We start from the raw sequence: 24,979 nt of genomic DNA, 5'->3' as shown, positions 1-24,979 counted from the left end.
TAATTTAAAATATATAATAGTATGTCTAGTGCAGATGTTTCTTTAAAACATATAGTAGCAAATCTCTTTATGGAAAATTTTGTAGTCTTTTCACTTGCTGGTCTTAAATCTGCAATTTGGTGGAGATACAGGGTGTTCGGGATAAATTTGACAGTTTCGTAAGGAAAAAGAAAATCTTCTTTGTATCTATTCAATTTAATGAATTGACAAAAAAACATTACAGGCAGAGTTAATTACAATACTATCAACAAGATTTACTCAAAATAACCACCATTAGCATCGATCACAGCTTCAATTCTGCTTCGGAACCTCGAACAAGCTGATGCTACAGTCTCCCTGGGAAGGGCCGCAAAAACTGTTTTAATTTTATCCATTAACTGGGCTTTTGTATTACTGGAAGTGCGATTGGTGTCTTTTTCAACTGCGCCCCATACAAAATAATCCATGGGGTTAAGGTCTGGGGAGTTTGGAGGCCAAACATTTGGACTGGTGAAGTCGTAGAAATTTTCAGACAACCATTTTTGACTTTTCCCAGAGGTGTGGCAAGGGGCCGAATCCTGCTGCCATACATACGGCCTACCATTGGCTACCCTTGTTATCCAGGGCTTGACTACAGTTAGCAACTCCACGAACAAAGCCCGAATTCCAATGCCAGGGTTCTTCAACACCTGTTCCTGCAGATTTGCGAGGAATTCTGCTGTACGAACGCAATCAGATCGTCTGCTAGGGATCTTTCTTCTTGCTACATCGTCGTAGTCACCATTGCAAGTCTCTAGTTCATGCCTGATTGTTTTTACTGTATTCAGGGAGCATTGGGCAGCAGTCGTAATATCCTTATTTTGATGGCGGGCACGAATCATCATGATACAAGTTATTCTCTTCCATGATTCAGGTGGGTTCCAGCTATCCATCCTTTCTGACATCTTGTATATGAATGAAGAAGGGTCCAAACTTTTAAATGAAGAGAAGTGTGTGTTAATACATGTAACTTACGGAAAAATATAATTAATTATAAATATGTCAAATTTATCCCGAACACCCTGTATATAAATGACATCTTCATCATTGGGAAACCTAGCATTTTGGGCTTAAATAATTTCCTTCTATATGTCAAAATAAAATCACTTCAGAATTAAAAAGTGAAAAACTATCTCTTTTTTTGATGTTTTAATTGACACAAAAAAATCCCCTTAAAAGTGGAATCTCTTTAGCAATCCAATGGAAACCAACCCCACACATAATGTCATGCCTCTTTACCATCCCTCACCGAAAACATTTATTATCATAAAAAAAGATAAAGACAAGAAAGGATGAACTCAATTCCTTCTCAATGGTTATTCAAAAAATCAAGTCTGCAAGCTACTGTTAATATAACCCTTCTGATATTAACATGAATGTTCAACATATAGTTGCCACTAGAGGGCTACATGGTGTGTAGTGTTTGTAGAGAGCTCCTGAACAGATAAGTGTTATTTTAAGTAATAATTGGTAAATTTGCTTGAATCTTATATAGTATTATTTACTTTTCGTATCTTAGCGTGTCTGGGTGATTTTTGTGTGTTTTCCGAGTTTCCAATTAGTAATTTGATAGATACGATTATTTGTGCACATGGTGCCAATAAGGAGGAATATGAATACAATGGCATCCAGGTTGCCATCTTTGTCTAAAATTTTTAATTTAAAGGATTTTATTCAGTGTACTGTTTGTGAGATGGATGCTTTCAGGAGAGTGGTTGGAGTCTGGTTAGACAATGATAGTGGAGTGAATGTGTGCAGAAAGTGTAAGGAATGTGAGGATTTAAAGAGTGTTTCAGGTCGTGAGAGTGATATCATTGTTGAAAGTGAGAATGTAGAAAATAGTGATATGCAAGGTATGAATAGTAATATTTGCTAGATAGTACCAGATAGCTGTGAGAGTGGCATTGAAAGTGAGAATAAAGATAAACATACAGAATGAATGAATGAATTAACAGATAATAAAAATGATGAGACAAATGCAATGAGTGAGATTGCATGGTTACGCGGAGCAATACACAGGGCAAATCGGCAGCTGGAGCGTTGACAAAAATGTTTACTGAGCGTACCAACTAACAAACGGCAAAAGTATGATAAGAAAAATAAGAGTATGATAGTGAGTGTAAACAAAATGAAAGAGCGAGTGTTGTACGGAGATTCTTTAGTAAGAGGTGTGATAGATGAGAGTTTAACAAAATCGTACCAACCTGGTGCGAACGTTAAGGATGTAAACGAGGCAATTAGAATGCAAAAACAGAAGGTGAAAGAATTGATAGTAGTAGCAGGAACGAATGATTTGAAAGGAGACAAAATGGCTGTTAGAGAGGATTTGAAGGAATTACTTGAGGTAGCAAAAGAGAAGAGTGAGAGAATTAGGATGTTGAGTCTGTTGCCACGGTATGACAGTGAAGAGTATAGAAGGAGGGTCAAAATTGCTAATGACTTTATGCACGGATTATGCAGGAGGAGTCGTGTGGAATTAGTGGATGTGTAGAGTGAGTTTGATGGGCGGAAGGATTTATATAAGATGGATGGTTTACATTTCAATGGATTTAGTGTACGGAGACTTGAAAAGGTGTTGTTGAATGAAGTGGAAGTGGATGTGCAGAAACTAGAGTTATTAAGGGGGGGGGGGGGAGTAGATATGCAGACTTTAGGGAGCCAGTTGAGTGTATGAATGTGTGTAATATGGCTGAGTATGAAGGAGACAACAAATCAGAATGGGATAGTTAGTATAAGGCATCAAAATAGGGATGGGACAAATGGGCTTCTGCAAGTCATGTATATTAATGCCAGAAGTATTAGGAACAAGAAGGAAGAATTTTTGGCCTTGGCCTTGGTTGGCACTTCCAGGCCACAGGTTATTGGCATTAGTGAAACATGGCTGACAGAAGATGATATAGCTAGTGGGATTGAATGTTAGGGGTATGGTGTGTTCAGGAGTGACAGGGAGAATAAAACGGTGGAAGGAGTGTTATTGATGATAGTTGATGAGCTACAGCCAAGGAGAATAGAAGTGAAACTGCAGGATAAAGAAAAGAGCACATTTGAGGCTATTTGGTGTGAGATTGTGGCTAGCAGAACAAAATATACAGTTGGGTGCTGCTATAGACCAGGTGTTGGAATAGATGATGGAGATAGTATGCATAAGCAAATAGAAGAAATGAGTGGAAGGAGGGTAATTATTATGGGAGATTTCAACTATGGTAACATTGATTGGAAGGAGGAGAGGACACATGGGAGGAAGGAATTAGATTTTATGCGGTTATTAAGGGATAACTATTTGCGACAGCATGTAATGGAAAATACTAGGGTTCAGAGAGTGCTTGACCTAGTAATATTTTCTGAGAATTTGGCTCTAACGAATATGACCACGTTGCCACCAATTGGTGAGAGTGATCATAGGGTCTTCACTTAGGAGGTGACTAAATGTGTGAAATTTACAATTAAGACAGGGTACATGTGGAATTATCGGGCTGCTAAGTATGACAAGCTTAGGAGTTTGATTGGAATCAGTGCCATGGCATGTAAAACTGGAGGCAATGGCTGACTGTATACCTAGAGTCCAAATAATAAATCAAGTAGGGGTTAAATGGACGAATAACACCATTAAGCTTGAGCTGCAAAAAAAGAAACAGCTGTGGAGGGAATTTAAAGAGAAAGGTGATGGGCAGGCACATGAACAGTATAAAGCACAGCCAGAAGGGTAATGAGTGTGGTAAGGAAAGCAAAAGCGGATTATGAAAGAACATTAGCCATGAAGGCTAAAGAGAATCCCAAACAGTTTTTTCGATATGTTGCAAGTAAAAGAAAAAATGTTTATGGCAGAATGATTTTAAAGAATGCCGATGATAAGGAGGTAACCGAATCAGTTGATATAGTTGAATTACTGAGCAAGCACTTTGCAAGAGTATATCATACAGGTGGTGACATTGCAGGAATAAATGAACCAATAGCTTATACGGGAATTGTGGTGAATGAAGTGGAATTAAATAGTCTATTACAAAACCTCGCTGTCAATACATCTGTGGAATTGGATGGTATACCAGCTCGTGTCGTACATGAAGCGGCTAAAGAATTGTCAGTGCCCTTGACCATTTTGTTTAATTTGAGTCTCAGGTCTGGGTTAGTCCCGAGGGGGTGGAAAGAGGGGAAAATAGTTCCAGTGCATAAAGGAAGTTCCAAGACTGCTGTTGTAAATTACCGACCAATCAGCATATCAGGAATTGTTGTCAAGATCTCTTGACTATTTTCTCCAAGAGAAAATAGTGAAGAGAAAAATACAGGATTGGATAGATGAAAATTGGATACTGTATGGAGGACAGCATGGTTTTGTGAAGGGTAGATCATGCCTCAGTAACTTGCTCACATTTTATGACATACTGACGGTTGAACTGGATGAGGATAATGGGTTTACAGTGATTCTACTTGACCTTGCTAAGGCCTTTGACAGGATATCCACATGGAATTCTAATCGGTAGACTGCAGCATATGGGGGGGTTGGATATAGGTTGGTGAGATGGATAGGAGGGTGGTTGATGGAGAGATATCAGAGAGTTTTTTATTCAGGAGTAGAGTCCAAAAGATGGCCTGTGACTAGTGGTGTGCCACAGGGTTCTGTTCTTGGACCACTACTTTTTAATTTGTTCATTAACGATATAGGAAAGGATCTGTGAGGAAGTGTTCATTTGTTTATTGGTGATACAAAGTTGGGTAGAGCAATAGTGAGCGCACAGGATGTCAAAATTTTGTAAGATGATTTGGATAGTTTGGAGGACTGGGCTAAGGAGAATGGATCATCATCATCAAATTCCTGCCATGTACCATCAAGGGGTGTACAGGATATGATAGTACTACATGAAAAATTTACATCATTACTAACTTCCTATCTACAATTTTCCTCCAAATCAGTCTGTTACTTGTCAAGACTCCAACATTATCAGATCTTATATTTCTATCGTCTAAGGCACTTAGGAGAATGGATATCAATTTAATGTGGCAAAGTGTAAGGTTATGCATTTTGGGGTGAAAAGATTAGCAGCAGTATATCACATTGGTGGAACCGCACTCCAGGAGATTGACGAGGCCAGGGATTTGGGTGTGTTGGTTGGATAGTGAGTTGAAGTTTAGGGGGCACATCGCAAAAGTAGCTAAATCAGCTCATCAAATCACTTGGTTGCTGAAAAATACTTGAACAAGCAGAGACAAACAGGTTATTGTTCCTCTGTATCGAGCCTTCATAAGACCCCATCTAGACTACTGTGTCCAGATTTGGGCACCAAGGTTTCTTCTTGATGGGGAGGAGGTGGAGAGGATCCAGGGACGAGTGACCAAGATGATAGCAGGTCTGTGGAATGAAGCTTATGAGAACAGGTTGAAGATTTGTGGGTTGCAGAAATTGGTTGATAGGCATAAAAGGGGTGATATGATTGAGACATTCAAATTACTGAAGGGTTTCTATAAGATTATTCAGAAGATATTTTTGAGAATAGCACTGGTGGTTGGAGGACTAGGGGCCATACATGGAAGCTGGGCAAGAGTGTGATTAGCAAGGGTGTTTAGAGCTAGGTTTTTTACTAGGAGAGCCTGTGAATGAGTGGAATAAGCTGCCAGATTCTGTTATGGGTGCCATGACTGTGAATGAGTTCAAGGCGAGGTATGATAGATACTGTGTGAATGTCCAATAGTTGTTCTTGACATGATGTTATGGCCTCCCTCGATGAGTCTAAGGACTCCTTGGAGTTGCCGTAATAATAATAATATAGGCTATTTCTTACACTGGCAGATGTTCGAATTGCATTTTTTAAACTTCTCAAAATCATGTTGCTCCTATATTTAAAATTACATAGAGAAAGCAAAGCTATTTTTTGGTGATGTAGCCTGTTTAAAATTATCAAAGCGTTCTTGGTGTTCTTATATTTGAGGAATGCTAAATAAGTAGGATTATACTAAATAAGGATTACTAATTTTACATACCTGTGTGCATGATAGCCAAAACATAAATAAACTAATAATGAAGAAATGAACTTAACAAATTAAGAATTCTTAAAGAGTCGAAAATAAAGAATAAAAAGGAACATAAAATCCGTTATTATGCACATGTACGTGGCTTGCTGTGTTGTGAGTTTGAATCTCACCTTCACCATGGATATTTGTAAAAGCCTGCTATGGACGAATCTTGTATAGCTCTGTTAGTTATTTGATTATTTATTTTTATCTGTGGTTCCCATCCACAAAAGATTATTATAAACCTATAGTACATTTTGTACCATGGGTGGACTAAGAATTTTTTTTCCCCATTTTTATCAATTTTATATATTTTTTGTAATTTTCTTATTTTTACGTAGTCTGGAAATCCTGCTCTAGAGACCTAACATGGAACTTTTTCAAGCCACTTCAGGCCTCCAATAAGCAGGGAGGGTCTCACACTGGTCGATGAAATTCATCTCCTAACTAAAGACAATTTCAAAATCCATGCCCATAGCGAGATTTAAACCCAAAATCTTTTGGTTGGAGAGTGGATATGCTAACCATTTGGTGCCAACCAGACCAGTTCTAACCTAATTCTAAGATTCATAACTAAAACTAGTTTGAGCACTATCTTGTATACTGCTAGTTCAATGTTTTGGCTAATTTCTCTTTTATGCTATCGTCGCTAAAAACTGTGCCTGAATAGCTGAAATATTTTACTTGTTTTGTAGGTTCTCCATTAAGGATGCAGTTGAAATTTCTGTGTTCCTGCTTATTTTCACAGTTTTGGTCTTTTTATTGCTGATTTTCATACCAAATTTCTTACAGCTGTTATTCCAATTCGTTAGAGAATCTTGAAGACTAGCACTTGATTTTCACTTCTTAGCAACCTTCATTCTCACCTTCCAAGGATGCTCTCATCCTTTCCCCACCCTCCATAAAATGAAAAATTTCTTCAATTGAAATCCTGTATGACCCTTTCAGAAGTTTATAGTCAATCCCTCTTTCTCCTCTCTGCTAGTGTCTGCAGTCTACAAATTCTCAGTCTGTCTTCATGCTCAGTATTCCACAATCCTGATATCATTTTTAACATTCTCCTTTGTACTCTCTACAATATATCAGAATCACAATGGAAACCAGGATGCCAGACCTGCGCACAATAGTCCAAGTGAGGTCTTATCAAGGCCTTGTAAAGAGTCAAAGTAACGTCCTTATCTTTACATGTGAACATTCTTTTAAACATTGCAATTATCTTTTGAGTTGTATTTGCAATCTTTGCCACATGACACATGAACTTCAACTTCCTATCTATTAACACCCCAAGATCCCTAGCCTCATCAGTTTCTTCTAGCCTAATCCCACCAATATAATACGATATTGGATATCTGTTCACAACAAAGTGATTTGACATTTACTGACATTGATTATCCATTTTCATTCACTCATTTTCCCATTCCCACAATTCCAGGCTATTCAAATCATTCTGCAAGTACTGTACATCAGCAGCATTCCTGATTACCCTACCTATCTTTGCATCATCAGCAAATAGCTGTATGTCGCTCGTCAAATCTTTCCCAATATCATTAATGTACAGATTGAATAACAGTGGACCAAGCACTGATCCTTGTGTTACACCACTGGTTACCTTAAATCTTTCAGACTCACATCCCCTGTATACCACTTTTTGATATCTATCAGTCAGCCATCCTCTTATCCATGCTAATATTCTATGACCTGGATCCATTTTCTCCAATTTATGCAGCAGTCTGCCATGCTGTATTCTATCAAAAGCCTAAATAAAATCCAAAAGTATCATGGTGTATCCTTCTCCTTGTCTAATTCAATGTTAACATTGTTATAGAATGTGAGCAAGTTGCTAAAACATGACCTTCCCTTAGTAAACCCATGTTGTTCATTGCAAAGTAGAGATTCACTGTCAACCCATTTCTGAATGTAAGCCCTAACCAGTTTTTCCAAAATCTTCACCACCACCACTCCTGAGATACTAATCGGTCGATAGTTGGATATATTGGTCTTTGCACCACCCTTGTGCAATGAAATTACCATGCATTTCTTCCATTCCTGCGGAATCTTCCCTGTTCTGAAACTCATATTAAACAGCCTGGTTAAAGGAATGGCTAGTTCAGCTGAACACTCTTTTAGCACACGTGCTGATATTGCATCTGTCCTTATTGACAAATTCTTATTCAATTTGTGCAACAGCTCTAATTCCTCTTCCTCATACACTTGTGTGTCTTCATCTAGTGAAGAGGTAACGATAAGCTGAATGTTGCATACACCAGGTCAATAGCTTTTAACAAAATGGGCATTCATTAACTGAATAACCTCTTCTACATCTGTAACTCTCATGCTATCTGGATTTAGAAGAGTTATTCTTTCATATTCATTCTTTCTTTTACTTTCAGCATATCAATAGAATTCTTGTGGGTTGTCTTTAGCACGCAGAGCCAGTTTCTTTTCATACTCAAACTTTGCTTTCCATACAACAGTTGTGACTATTCTAGCTTGCTGCTTATAACGTTCATAACAGACGCCATATTTATGCACACTGTATTCCTTCCACATCCTGTTCTTATGAATCTCTTGCTTAATAAGATTACACATCAATTTGACTCCTACTCTATTTATTCTTTGAAATCTTGGAACATATTATTCTGATACCACATCATTCAAGTGTTGTTTAAATGCTTCCCATGCACTCTTGATATTCTTTGCATCCAGCAACTGATCCCATTCCACCGAACTGAGTATACTCCTCAGTTGGTCATAATTTCCTGCTTTTAGTTCAGCATGTAACCTTTTCTGAATGGAACATTCATAAACTTAGTCACTTCCCAAGTGAGTACCACATGATCACTTTCACCAACCGGAGGCAGAATAGTTATGCCTTTAACTGAAATGCCCTCTGACACTATAATCAAATCTAACACTCTTTGCCCTCGAGCTCCTTCTGTCATATGCTGCTTGAGGAATTTGTCCCGCAACAGCTCAATAAATGCATTCTCATTCTTCTCATGAGATTCTACTGCTACCCAATCAATATTTGGATAATTTAAAGTCTCCCATTATGATTACTCTTTTTGCACTCATCTTTTCTATTTGTTGATGCATTTCTTCATCACTATGAATCTAACAAGACTAATTACATAGTGGGGTGTTGTTACACTAGCAACCGATCCACCAGGATAGGTTGCTAGTGATGAAGAAATGCATCACTATGAATCTAACAAGACTAATTACATAGTGGAGTGTTGTTAGAAGAAATACATCACTAAATGAAACTAACAGACTAATTTACATTGTGGGGTGTTGTTACAACACCTTAGTATGTAATTAGTCTTGTTAGATTCCTCCTCACACCAGTTGGCTTCAAACTCACTGCCATGAAATATTGTTAGTAGTATTACTACACTCATAGGTCTCAACTCTAACTGGTAAGTCATCTGATATCATTAGGAACACACCCCATCCTCTCTATCCTTCCTAAAAATACTGTACCCTTGACACTCGATACCAGTTAGTAGGTCTGATTCTGATAGCCAGGTCTCACTAAAACCTACTATCTGAGGTCGCAACATATTGACTCAGACAACAAACTCTATCCCTTTGTTTCTGATTCTCTTTTTATCCTACTTAAGTGATGATCACTTATTTAAATTCCACTTGGAAATTCCACCTATCAGTATCTTTGGCAGGTGATGAAAATTTTTGAAAAGTTAATTTGAGTTTGTATACAGAAATGGGTTGACAGAGAATCTGTACTTTACATTGAGCAGATGATGGTGTTCAAGAGGGCATCCAGGGAGGTTGAGAATGAATGCAGAGAACTTGATTTTTCTCTCATAGAGTAGTAAGTGTTGGAATGGATTACCTATGGAGATTGTGAGTGCAAATAGTGTGAACAAATTCAAGAAAAGGTATGACAGGTGATGTGTGGTTTCCCTAGATGGGTCCCTGACTCCTTGGAGGTCTCTCTTGATAATAATAATAATAATAATAAAATCTTCTATATGCTCTTGTATACAGACCAACCTTATAAATATATGGAAAAATACACCTCTCTCTCCAAAGAAGCTTAAGGTACATACTTCAATGGTATTCCCCCCCCCCATAGTTCTTTATGGTGCAGAGAGTTGTGTTATCAAATAGAAGAAAGAACTAAAATTTGACAGGCTTTGAAAACAGGTGTTTGATGAAAATAAGATATCATGAACTTAAATGAAAACTAATCATATCAGAGAAGAATCATACTACCATATTTTGATAATAACAAGAATCAGAGAAAAACAGTTAGTGGCATAGACATGTACAGAATATCTACTAAAAGGTTTCTTCAAATTCTTCAAAATGGAAGAATAGAAGGAGAGATACTGCTGGGAAGACCTAGAAGGAAATGGATAGAAAACACCCAGAAGTATAAGTGATCTGTACTCTTTCAGAAAATTTAAATAACTTAACTGCTGGTAGATTGGATTGGAAAGCTATTGTCTGTGGTATCCTCAACCTGCTTTAGGCTGATGAGGAAGATGATGATATTTTTGTATCTTGAATTGGCATGAAGATATTGGTATCAGCATTAACATACTCGATGAGACTTTTGTTATTTCTAGTGTTTTCTCTCCATGTGAACTTGTGCACATGTTTGTTGGAGCATAGTTAATAATAACTAGTCGATATCATGAACAGAAATCTCTCAGTCCTTTTTTCCAGATTTTCCTAAAACTCTTCTGTTTGCCTTGAATTAAAGATGCCAAGAAATTATATTCTTGGTTTAATCCTTTATCCAAGTGTAAGCAAACAAAGTTTGCACCCGAAATATTTTCAGGACAGGGCAACTCGCATATAGAGGCTAATGACTTCATCACCTTGCCTTAGTATCTCATAATGCAAAGCCATCCCCAAGTTCCATCCATAGAACTTGGGGCAGTTCTTTGGATCTGAAAGAGAAACACAATGTGGTGCAAAGTGGATGACAATGTCAAACAGGAACTAAGGCAAAAAGAAGCTATGGAAGAAATATAAGGAGGGGGGGGAGCAGATTAATGAAGCATATAAGACTCAGGCTAGGAGAGTGATTAGCATGGTAAGGAAGGCAAACCTAGAATTATGAGGTGTTGGTCGTGACTTCCAAAGAAAATTTTAAGGAATTCTTTTGTTATGTGGTCAGTAGGATGAGGAATGATTGAAGAATAGCTTTGTTGGATAACAATGGGAGTAGAATGACTGATGTAAAGGACATAGTGGAGTTGTTCAACGAACACTTTATTGGAATATTTCATCTTGGAGAAGTATGTTTTAATACTAGAGATATTGGACAGGTTTGAGGTATAGAAGTGCAAGAGGAGCGCATGTTTCAAATTACTGAGTGCTCTGGAAGTTAATAATGCACTGGGATTGGATGGGATTTTTCCACGGGTTTTGAGAGAATGTGTTAAAGAACTAATAGCTCTGTTGACTGGGCTTTTCAATGAGAATCTGGCCATAGGAAAATTTGCTATGGTGTGGGAGAAGGGTAAGATAGTACTATTGCATAATTGTGGTAGTATGGGGGGGGGGGACTGAAAAGTTCTGATAAACACCTAGAACAAAAATTATATTAAAGCAACTGATATAACCACAAGAAAGAACATATCTTAAAAACCTTGAACCTCCATGTTTCACTAAATTGTGATCATTTGTTCTTTTTCTTTTAGGATATATAAGAAAGCAGAGGTTTTGAAGAACTTCGAAGACACAGTGGTGCGGGCCATCATCAAGTTTTTTGTGCTGCAAGAAAAGTCCGTAACTGAGATTCTCTAAATTTTGTGTGAGACTTTGAGGGACTGTGCCCCACCATATCCAATAGTTGCCAGATGGGTGACCAGGTTTAAAACTGGGCATCCTGAGACAACAGATGCCCGCAGGTCAGGAAGAACTTCCACAGTGATCACACCTGAAGACATCAATGGAGTGCATACTATGATCCTTGATTATAGATGAATACCAGCCAAAAGCATTGCAAAGACTGAGGATATCAGGGAACAAGATGGGGTCATCATCCACCGACATCTGGATATGCAGAAGCTCTTAGCGAAGTGGGTCCCCAAATGTTTGAATACTGACCAAAAGAGAATGTGTGCTGTCATCTCAAGAGATTTTGGGTCATTTTGAGAAATCAGGTGCAGTGTGCTCATATTGTTACTGTTGATGAAACATGGCTTCATCACTGTAACCCAGAGACCAAACAACAGTCAATGGAGTGGAGGCACGAAGGTTCTCCATAGCCAAAGAAGTTCCAACCCCAAAAGTCATCAGGGAAGGTTCTTGCCATTGTCTTTTGGTGGTGTAATCCTTATCAAGTACCTCAGAAAAGATGAAACTGTTACAGAAGCAGTTTATTCAACAGCTCTGAAGGAATTGAAAGTAGTACTGAAAGGAAAAATCCATGGGAAACTGAGCGGATGCATGTTGCTTTTGCAGGACAATGCACCTACTCACATTGCTCATGAAATCCAATAGACAATACACAACTTGGGCTTTCAATGTCTGCCTCACTCATCCTATTCATCAGACTATTTCCTATTTCCAAATTTAAACCAACACTTTAAAGAAACAAAATTTACCACAGATGACGAAGTCATATCTGTAGCTATGGACTGGTTTGTGCAACAAGGGAATGATTTATTTCTCAGAGGATTGCAAATGATGCAGCAGCATTGTAACAAGTATATAACACTTCATGCGAAATATGTAGAATAACATGTAAGTTATGTGGTTCTACCTAAATTCTTTCATAGTGATTATCACAACTTTTTGGATACGATCTGAAAATTCTCATGTGACGGAGACACAAAGTGTATGCGAGTGATGTATTTTATCCATATTGACATTGATGTGGTTAAAACAGAATACAATTACTTGTCAATGCAATACAATTCTGACTCTCTCTCTCTCTCTCTCTCTCTCTCACACACACACACACAGAGAGGATTCATTTGCAAGTGTCCTACTCTGATTTCATGACTTAATTACTTGGATTAATTACTTATATTAATGATATTTTGTTGCTGCATTCACTGAGGTATGAATATACTAAATCTTGAATTATTAATTAATTGTTAATTACATGCTAATCACTCCTATATCAGTTATTTACTCTCATCAATGCATCTATACAATTTATCGATTCATAATAACCTTATTTAAGTTCCGCATTCACAATCCATTGTTTAATGTCATTTCATTTATTCTCTACTCTTTAAAAATATACTGCTTACACAAGTTCTAATTAATAATTAATATTTCGTGTTTCATTGTTGCCTTTCCACAAGAACAGTTTCTCTCTTTTCCATATCATTGCAAACTTTAGCACATTTGTAATGTTCTTTAATTCTGGTGCAGTTCTAAAACAACTTTTTAAACCCAACAAGTTTTTCATTCGGTGTACTCTGCTTAAGTAATTTTTATAAACTTACTTTTCTCACAGTAATTACAAAAGTCATTTATGTAACCCCCCCCCCCCCCTTCCCAATATCTGTGGCTGGAATGATGAACAATTTCTCTGTTATGTGTTTTATATAGATCTTTTATCAGCTATCTGGAAGACAGTCATCAGAAGAAATGGAAGCAGTTCCAGCAACCACCATCTCTTTTGTACTGATGGATTTAAAAAAATATACAGAATATAATATCCAGATCTTGGCTTTCAACCCTGCTGGAGATGGGCCCCGATCAAACCTTCAAAAAGTGTCTACATTAGAAGATGGTATTTTTTTTTTATTTATTTATTTATTTTATTATAAAATTCCAGTTTGAGAAATGTAATTGTTTGTCGCTTCCTATTCTGTTTCTTTCTTCGAAAATTTATTTCTAATAACACAAGAAGATATTAGTCATAAGCAAAAGTAATTGTTCGTTTTACAGTAGTAGTGAAGTAATAAATATTTAAATAGCCGAAGATAAACTTGAAATAAAAAAGTGTGAAACCCCAAAACTCAATAAAGAACAAGGGGTGAATAGGATAAAATCAGATATAATCAAGTGTACTAAATAGAGCAAAGGAAGAGGTTACATATACTTAGTTAGTCATCGTGATACTGACCTTTCAATTAATGTTACTGAAGAAAAAATATTTAGAGGCAAAGCGTAATAAGTTTGAAAGCATACTAGTTATAGTATGCTTCTGATGGTTACTAATATATTCTAGAATAAATTCATGTAATGAGCACACATGTAATTGCATTATTATTACTATTGATTGCTAGTATCTTCAATCCTCAACATGATCACTCTTTTTCCTTAGCATGGTGAAAATAACAATTTTGAAATAATCAACATTTAAATACTTTTTAGTTGGATATTGGATATGCACCTATTATTATGGAGATATTATTATTTGTGACACCTCCAGGCAGTCCAAGGACTCATCGAAAGAAGGCACATAGTCTACAACTCTGTCTCCACCAATGCCATCTAGTGCCCACCACCACTACTAGTACTGTATTTCCACAGATAATCACAAACATCCATGCCCACAGCTGGATTTGAACCTGCAGTCTTTTGACTAGAGAGCAGATACGCTAACCACTCGGCCAATCACGCCAGCAAATTGATAGTGTGAAAACTAGAACCAAAATATAGGGATTGTAAGAAAATGGGGGGGGGGGGTAATATCATCATATCATCAAATTTCTGACATGTACCTTCAAGGGATGTACAGGATATTGTGATAGTATTACATGAAGAACTTTCATCATTGCTAACTTCCAATCAACAATTTTCCTCCAAATAAATCTGTTATCTGTCAAGATGCCAACATTATCAGATCTTATATTTCTGTCTTCCAAGGCACTTTTTACTGTATCAATTCACCTATATCTTGGTGTTCCTCTGAGTATTTTTCCTGCCAATGTGACAGAGAACGCTTGTTTTGCTAATCTTTCCTCTTCCATTCTGTTTAAGTGACCATACCATCTGAGATTAGCTCTGCTAACGCATTCCTGGATGCTGACAATGTCAAGTTCTTTCCTAATATCCTCGTTTTTAATATAATATTGTCATTCATGCCCATAATTTTTCTCGGGACTCGCATATCTGTGGTCTCCAGTCTTTGATCAAGAGTTTTATTTCAAACCCTTCTCTCAGATCCATAAGTTAAAATTGGTTTGAGCACTCTTATATACAGCTAATTTAGTGTTTTGACTAATTTCTCTCTTATTTCATATGAATTTATTCAGTTGACTTCCTACTATATCGGCTTTCTTGATTCTGTTGTCTATTTCCATATTTAACTTACCGTTACTACAAATTGCCTAAGTAGCTGAAATGTTTTACTTGTTCTATATGTTCTCCATTCAAAATGCATTCGATATTTTCAATTTCTCCCTATTTTCATTATCTTTGTCTTGCTATTGCTTATTTTGATACCAAATTTATTACAATAGGTATTCAATTTAGTCAGGGAATCTCACAGACTTCTACTGGATTTATTTAGAAGTATAACATCATCTACATAAAGCAAACAGCTGAGATTAACATTTCCAATTTTGATATCAGGTTTAATACCACTTTTCTTCATAATGTGATCCATATAGATAATGAATAATAGAGGGTATGTACATCCTTGTCTGACACCAACTCCAACTGCTGACTTACAACTCAAATAAAGACTATGTGCTTGATATTTTGACAACATACAACTGTAGTGTTTTGAATAGTTTTTCTCTTGGCAACTTGTCATATGACTTTTACAGATTTGTTATTATTATTATTATTATTCATGACACCATCAAGGAGTCCAAAGACTCATCGCAGGAGGACACCTATTGTACAACTCTCCATCTCCACCACTACACCGAACCTCTGCTACCAATCAACATCAGCACCATCTACTACCCACTACCACCACAGCTAGTTTTTTTTTGTCTGTAAATTGTGTTTGTTCTGAAAGGCCGATTTGTCTGTATGCTGGATGAAAAACCCTGCTTCCCTCGTACGAGATCAGCTAACTCATCTTCGATTGAAAACATCCATATAAAAATTTCTCCTTACATGACGAGAATCGAACTTAGGCCTTTTCCAATTGAATGGTGCAATGTATCGTTGTCCTTCAAATTGCGCTACGGAGGTGCTTAAATTTAAAAATTTACGAAACTTAAATACAGATCTTTGTTATGTTCCCATGATTTCTCAACTATTTGTTGTAAAATCTGATCCTGGCAACAGAAATCTCATCCTCAAGTATATTTGCATAAATCTTACCAGGAACATTCAGTATAGAAATACCTCCTCTGTAATTCTCACATTCAGTTTTATTTCCTTTTTATATATGGATACTGGAATTCGTCCCTCGGTCCAGGCCTTCGGAACTATGCAGTGCAGCCACTGTGAGACTTTTATTCTTCCATACTTGAGCATTTCTGGTCAAATATCCGAATATCATCTACTCCTGCCTTTCCACATTTCAGGCCTTTGGCTTTTTCTACTTCAAGTATATGTATTCCTGACTGCATACCTGTTAAGTATTTTTTGCCACTGTGCCTGTCACTGCTTGTTTCATTTAGCAATTTTTCAAGAGTAATTACTCCATACTTTTTCTTTTTCACCAGTTTTAATGTCATCTTTATCATCTCTAATTCTTTTTACAGCACTCTTTCCTTCATTTCTGAGCTGCTTCAACCTTTTTTTCTGACAAAATTTTCAACAAAATTTCTGATCTTGCCACCTTCTTGATATTTATTTTCTATGTTCTTACCAAAGTCTTTCCATGACTTTTGTTTAGCTAGTTTCACACCCTGTTTAGCTTTCTTACATTTGTCTCTGTATTCTCTAAGAGCACAAGCTGAGATATTTATCAGGAACTATTTAAAATATACTTTCTTCTTTTCCTTCACTGCCTCTTTAACTTCCTGTGTCCACCATGGAGTTCTGATTTTTCTATCCTTGCACACTCACCAAATGCCTCTCTGACTGAATCTCCAAGGTTTGGTTCCTGTTCTGAAACTCTCATTTTTTCTTGAATAATGTTTGTGCATTTTAGTCTACAGTTGACATCTGAGAGCTACTCAATTTTTATTCACTTTACATGTTCTTCTTTTTAATATGAAATTTAGTTTTATCCTGCTCAAGACCAAATGGTGATCACTATAAACAATAACATAGTCAATTAGATTTTTTTTTTATTCCTTGCCTCTTCTCTCCATGTGAATTTATGCACATTTTTATGTTGGAACATTGTGTTAGTAATAACCAGTCCATGCCCTGAGTAGAAATCCAACAAGTATTTGCCATTTCTCACACAAAATCATCATATACCCTTAAGTTATTTTTAAAGTAGTCATCGAAATTATGAAAATATTTCATGAAAAATATAAAAAATTACACCAACTTTAATTTGCTTCAATTCCTTATTCCTTGAACTTCACTTTTCCATGAGTAAGAAATGAATTTCATTGTCACGTCACTGCTTTGCTCATTAGAGATCAGTATCTAAGATAAAATTTTTTTTGCATGAATTCCTTCTTTGTTGGTTTATTTTATAGGCAAGTGATTTTTTTTAGCATATCAAAGAGTTTATATTTATATATCTTGCTAAAAGCTTTTTTTATATAATATGTGAAAGCATGATATGTTTCAAAGTTGAATTCTCTTCTAGTTCTTCCCTTTTCTCTCTTTTATCTTGTAGTGTCGAGGATTTTCTATTCATTTAACTACAACCGTACACAAAGATAAGGTGGTTAGCCATATTCTTCCTGGTGTATCCTATGTCTATAGAAGTGTTGAGTTCTTAAGGCTGGTTTGCCTGCTTGCAGGATGAAAAACCCCAGATAAACTGGGAATAAAAACCCTGCAGTCCATGCCCAAGACCAGCTAACTTGTCTATGTCTGAGAAAGATCCTAAGCTCCTCACATCAGTGATGGGAATTGAACCCAGGACATGCCTTTCCCAGGCATATGGTTGCGAAGTGCATAGCCCCTTGGCTTACTGCATAGAATTCTCTTTTCCTCAATTAATAGTTCGAGGCTGAATATAAGATTTTCCTTTTCTAAAACCATTCTGTTCTTCATTTATATATATATATATTTCTAGTATTGAGTTATTCTATTCTTCAGTATTTTGGCATATATCTTATAACCCATGTTTAATAAACTTATTCCTCTGTAGTTATCAGTTATTCTTATTTCCTTTTGTAAAGATGTAAACCACGGTTGCATTGTTCCAGTCATTGGGTATTCTTTCTGTTATATATTTTGTTTATTAAAGTAAGAAATCATTGCTGAAATTTATTTCCTGCATACTTTAGAAGTTCTGTTGGGATTTTATCTTCTCTACGTGATTTTCCATTTTTCATTTATTTTAATGCTTCATTTAATTCTTTTGATGTAATGTTGTTTGGGAGACAGTTATCACTTTTTATCTAAATGCTGGATGAATGCTTCACCCAAAATTCTGGATTCAGTTCAATCTTGAACTTTTCTATGCCACCGAGTTCCAGCCATCTCTTTAATTTCATCCTCCCACCCTCTCTTTGGTATTCCTGTAGCTCTTTTTCCATGTCTGGGATACCATTCTGATATCACCTCCATACTTCTTGCTATGATCTGCCTATTGCGATTAGGATCTTTTAATGGCTGTCGTAATGTCGCTTGTAATGACCCTTAGTGCACTTTCTATCTAGAATGGTAATACCAAGTACAGTATTACAAAATCTTTTAAATCTTTCCATTTCATCTGGGTAATTCTCAACTTGTGAGTCAGTTTTTTTTAGTTAAAGTCCATGTTTCACTTCCGTATGTCATGACCAGAAGTATACACCTGTTTGAATATTTTTCTTTTAAGGCAGATTGGAATGTTTCCTTTAGGTGCCTTACAGTGTTTTCCAAAAGCTAACCAACTAAGTTGAACTCTACGTATAATATTTCTTCTTCACAGCCTTCCTCTACTGCGATCTTTTGTCCTAGATAAACATGGAAGGTTACTATTTCAATTTCCTGTTGTTTCATTTGTACTGGCTTTTTGGTGATGTATTTATTATACATTATTTCTGTTTTGTTTTTGTTTATATTTAATCCTTTTACTCTTTTATTTAATTCATTGATCATTTGTTGAAGTTCTTCTGTGGAGTTTCCTAAAAGAACAATTTCATCAGCAAATCATAGATGAATGAGTTAGTTCTCCATTTATCATAATTCTTCTATCTTTCCAATCCAGATTTTTAAAATTTTCTTCCAGGGCTGCTGTAAATAATTTAGATAAAATTATTTCCCTGTCTAACTCTCTTTTTAATAGGAAATTTCATATTTAATCTTGATTTTTATAGATGTAGTCAAATTTTCATATATATATATATATATATATATATATGGCTAAGTATATCAATGTAAGATTTTCATTTCCTTGATTTTTGAGGGCTTTAAAATAGTTAATGTTGAGCTAAAATAATAAAATGCCCTTTCAGAATCATAAATGCCATAACCTAAAGTTTGGTATTGATCAATAGCTGGCCTGGTTGGCTGAGTGGTTAGCGTATCCGCAATCCAGCCAAAAGGCTGCGGGTTCAAATCCTGCTGTGGGCATGGATGTTTGTCTGTGAAAATACTAGTGATGGTTGTAGGCGGTAGATGGTGTTAGCGTAGATGAAGAAGGTAGTTGTGATTGGTGGAGACGGAGAGTTGTAGAGTAGGTACCCTCCCTCAGCGAGTCTTTGAACTCCCTGGAGGTGTGTTATATAATAATAATAATAATAGTGGTAGATATGTGGTAGTTTTAGGTGGTAGATGAATGCCCAGTGTGAGATCACCGCCTTGCTTATTGAAGGCCTGAAGTGGCTTGAAAAGGTTCCATGTATGGTCCTAAAGCAGGATTTATTAACTATGTAAAACATAAATGAAAAATACAATAAAATTCATAGAAATAGAAAAAAAAATCATAACCTGCTCATTTAGGTTTTTGCAAATGATCTTTCATGGGTGTGGCCACAACATTTAAAAAAAAATGCTGTCATTTTTTTTTCTGAATCCTTCTTGTTCTGGATATTGGAAAAAATCTACTTTGTTTTGTATTCTGTTTCTAATGATTTTTGTGTATTGTTGAAAGGAGACTGATATAGTGGTAATTTTTAATATCTTCTCTTTCTTCCTTATTTAAAAACTAAGGTAATAAGGATTGCATTATTCCAACTCTGTGGTATTAATGTTTCACTTTAATGGAATAATTAAACAACAGGTTTAATCGATTTCAATATTTCATCTGTCACAGAGACATTGTCAGGAATACAATGTTAAAATAATAAAAACACACAAGAAACAATAAACGGAAGAAAGAAAATAGAATAAATAAAGACTAAAGTCCTATGAGGGGGTAACCTCTTATGGGTGCTGTTGATTAAACTTGTTTAATTATTTCTTTTTGCTGTAAATTATTCCATTAAAGTACAACATGAATGTAAACCAGCACCTAAGCCTAAATACTCAGTCTTAAGCACGATTTATAAATTTTACTTAACATAGACATGACTGGCTCACCGCTTGCTTTCAGAACTTTTGGTAACTCCTCTTCACCTGGTGTCATTTCATTCCTCATGCTACCCATTGTATACTGAACTTCTTTTTAAAATATATTGGTTTTTGCAACATGTGTATTCTATAAATATTTCCATGGGAAATATTCATGTGAAATAGCATCAATAATTCCCCCACTTAGTACTAAGCTCGTTGGAACATGTGCAGCTGCTACTCAACATACTTTCACAGTGCACCACAAAACCTACAGAACAAGTTTCTTTTCCTCCTCCCCTGATATGTTTCCCAAAGAATACATTATACAGCCTTTTAAATCAAATGTAAACAAGTTTCTCCTTTCCCAGCCACTACTCGTATATGGTACTAGTGTACTATAGGTTGATCAACCAACCTCTCATGTATAGGCTGAACATAAAAGAAGAGCAATTTAGCTGATAGGTGATCCCTCCCTCACTGTTTTCAGCTACTGTCTTACAGTTTGCTTCAGCTGTCTTATCTTTTCTGCAAGTAGTTCCATGGACACTGCTTCACTGAATAGGCAGCTATCATTCCTCTGCTGGACATGTTAAACATGAGCAGCAGCAGCAGCTGCCTAGCATCTCTTTTCATTCCAACTTTGGAATGAAAAGAGATGCTGGCATACTGGCTACTCTATACTTTTACTCCATGTGTTCTCATAGCCTTTCTTATTGATTGTTCTGCAATAATCTCATCCTCCAGCTTTTCAAGAAAAATATCACTAGATTAATTCTTTCCCAGGCCTCACCAACACCTTATGGTGGTATTCACGTGCTGTAGGTCTTCTGCCTTTTGTGTGCAGCTATTATTTAAAAAAAATAATAATAATAATTAAATAAAAAAAAATAATCTACCAGGATGTGGTGATATTGCTACTAAAAGGAGGTAGGGAGAATATAGTGATTTGGCTGACTGAGATCCTGAATATCTTCTGTCTCCATAGTAAATTTCAGAATTACAGAGGAACTAGCTTATTGTTCATTCCAAGTAAGATCCTTTGCTATGGAAGATCATAAGAGGTTATGGAATACAGGTATCACTCGATTAATGCAAATAATTAATCCCTCGATGTTACTGCCTATATCAAAATCGTGTTAATCAAATATAATAATCAATGATAAAAATTACAATTCGTCCATGATCAATTACTCTATTAATAATTCATTTTATATGGTACTCTTTAAGAAAAGATAAAAAAATGAATCCAAAGTAAATGTTTAATAAATGCTTGTACCTACATTACTTACTGCAATTTTTTATCAAAATATTTATCAAAAATCGTTTGAACAGTTTTAGTTTTTTTCTTATCAGCATAAATTCTGTGATAACAAGCAAAATGATTATCTAAACTTTGGTAAACAAGTATTCTTTGATTAACATCTGGATTCATATCCATTACCTTCTGCTTAAGGGATTCTAAACTGCAAAATATTCCATCCAGTTCTTTGATTGTTATCTCCTTTGGAACCTCATCTTCACATTCCATTTGTTTGTTGTCTTCATATGCACATTGTTGTACAATTTCAAAATCATTGTCACTGAAATCTTTTTGAATTTGAATCCAATAATTCTTTAACTGATATCAAAATTGGAGATGTTAATGTCAGCTCTTTGCTTTATGCGGATGATGTTATACTTCTAAATAAATCCGCTACAAGTCTGCAAGATTCTCTGACTAAATTGAATAGCTGTTGTAATAGATATGGTATGAAGGTCAGCAATAAAAAGACAAAGACAATGAAAATAGGCAGAATCATTGAAAATGTCAACTGTGTTGTGAATAGAAAACCTGTGGAACAAGTAAAACATTTCAGCTACCTAGGCACGATTTTTACTGAAGATGGTAAATTAAATATAGAAATAGACAACAGAATCAGCAAAGCTGGTATGGTGGGAAGTCAATTGAATAAATTCATATGGAATAAGAGAGAAATTAGTCGGAACACTAAATTAGCTGTATACAAGACAGTGTTCAAACCAGTTTTAACTTATGGATCTGAGAGCTGGATCAGAACTAAAACACTTGACCAAAGACAAGAGACCGCAGATATGAGAGTCCTGAGAAAGATTAGAGGTGTGAACAGATGGCATCAATGGCAATATCATATTAAAAATGAGGATATTAGGAAAGAACTTGACATTGTCAGCATCCAGGAATGCGTTAGCAGAGCTAATCTCAGGTGGTATGGTCACTTAAATAGAATGGGAGAGGAAAGATTAGCAAAACAAGTGTTCTCTGCCAGGTTGGCAGGAAAACGACCCAGAGGAAGACCAAGATATAGGTGGATTGATACGGTACAGAGTGCCTTAGAGGATAGAAATATAAGATCTGATAATGTTGGGGTCTTGACAAGTAACAGACTGATTTGGAGGAAAATTGTAGATAGTAAGTTAGTAATGATGTAATTTTTTCATGTAGTACTGTCATATCCTGTACACCCCTTGAGGGTACATGGCAGGAATTTGATGATGATGATGATAATTCTTTAACATCTTCTACATGAACACCATCAAAATCAAGGTCTTCACCAATTACAATGATTGCTTCGACCACATTGTTCACAGGATTTTGAAAACCACCTAAGTCATTAGCACATTCTGGCAAAAGATTTTTCCAAACAGCTCTCATGCAGCTAGAAGACACTTGCTCCTACGAGTCATGAATGTTTTCAATTGTGTGTTTAATGTTAAAATTTTTCCAAAATTCTTGGAGCATAATCACATTTTATCCTGTTGTTGTTTCTACTGCCTTTGAGAATGTCTTTTTAAGAAAATAGGCTTTGAAAGTTGCAATGATGTCCATGGGTTGTAGCAATGATGTCATATTTGGTAGAAAAAATAAAACTTTCACATTCTCACACAGATCATTAAGAGAATTTGGATGACGAGGTGCATTATCTAAAAGCAAAAGAGCTTTGAAAGCTATTTCGCTTGCAATAAGCTTCAACTGCTGGACAAAAATAAGACAGACCAATCTTCAAATAGGCTTGGGTAACCCAAGCCTTCTGATTTGCCCACCAAATTACAGATAAAGAGTTCTTGATACATCCTTTTAAAGCCCTTGGGTTCTGAGTTCGATAGACAAGCAGCTGCTTCAATTTAAAATCTCCATTAGCTTTCCCTCCATGCATAACAGTTCAGTGATCTTTTGATACTTTCTAGCTAGGCTGCACTGCTGCTGCTGCTGCTGTTTTTTTTAATATAAAAGTTCTGGATGGCATATTTTTCCAGTAGCGGCCAGTTTCATCTTCATTGAAACTGGCAGCAATCGTAATCGTTTTCTTCAATAATTTTCTGCTGCTCAGCAGGAAATGTAGAATGAGCATCTTCATCGTCACTTGCAGTTTCACCTGTTATTTTCACATTCTCTAGTCCAGCCTTAGATTTAAAATTTTCAAGCCAGCCTTTGCTAGCTGCGAATTTTGAATTGTCTTTATATTTAATCTCTTCAAGTCTTGAATAGAGGCTCAGAGCTTTGGCTGTGATATTATAAGCACTAATTAGAATTCTCTTTTGATTGCAGTCTTCCAGCCAAATAATCAACAGATCTTCTATTTCAACCATTATAGCACTTCGGCTACATGTGCACTGCATACTTGCAGATATAGATGCAACTTTACATTGATCGCAACACTCATCAGCTTTTGATAAAATAGACTCATTAAAATCAGATTTGGTTGCAATCTTACTTTTACTTTCACCATGTTTAAATCTTTTAATTATATCAAGTTTGGTATCTAAGGTAATTACTTTTTAAGGTAATTTAGGGGTGCTTAAGGGTCAAAGCTGTATGAGAGGAGACCTCCACATAACCTTTAAAGGAATGCGGAGAACCGACCAGGGCTTCTGACCTAATGTCCATTCCTCACCTTCTCGTGGTGCACCCTGTTGGGTATCTACCTGGATACCGAACGAACGAGGATGGGCTAACAATTTAGGATTTAGCCGACCAAATTGTATTCTTATTGGCTTAAACCAGTATATAAAATGATGGTACAATATGACAAAATTTCATGCCAGCTGGGGTGTCGCCTGGTTAAATAAAGCCCCCATTGTTTTTGTCAGGGAACCAGGGCAAACAGCGAAAAGGCAGCTACTGGAACAAATCTGAAAGCACACCCCAACTCAACATCACCAGAGTTGAAGATCGGTACTATCAACATAAGAAGCCTGAATGGCAAAGAAATGGAGCTAGCTAGCTGAGGAATTAGATAAGTACCAGATCGACATAATAGTGGTGACTGAAACAAAAACGACAAAAACTGGTCAGATCTTTCTGAGCAATAAATACAAAATGTTATATTCAGGAAATGACAATCAAGGAAAAGAAGGAGTAGCCATAGTATTCAACACAAAATACGAGGCTAATCTTCTTGAATGGCAGACAGTCTCAAGTAGAGTTATGTGGGCAAATATGAGAATGGTGAACTGGACAATAAGACTTATTTGTGCCTAT

General features: G+C 36.2%; 1 protein-coding gene across 1 annotated transcript in view; it reads left to right on the top strand.

Annotated features, from left to right (window-relative positions):
- The window catches only part of sdk (sidekick cell adhesion molecule), a 496,543-nt gene that overhangs the window by 394,553 nt on the left and 77,011 nt on the right, over positions 1-24,979 (top strand). The window contains exon 29 of the mRNA XM_090407513.1: positions 13,567-13,750. Coding sequence (XP_090263639.1) covers positions 13,567-13,750 — 184 coding nt within the window. The remainder of the gene's footprint in view (positions 1-13,566; positions 13,751-24,979) is intronic.

This window comes from Typopeltis vanoorti, chromosome 17, assembly GCF_054136105.1.
Source record: "Typopeltis vanoorti isolate ZY-2024b chromosome 17, IOZ_Tvanoo_1.0, whole genome shotgun sequence".
In the NCBI taxonomy this organism is placed as follows: domain Eukaryota; kingdom Metazoa; phylum Arthropoda; class Arachnida; order Uropygi; family Thelyphonidae; genus Typopeltis; species Typopeltis vanoorti.
The sequence above is the reverse complement of the archived record's forward strand: the minus strand, read 5'-3'. Positions and strand labels throughout refer to the sequence as shown.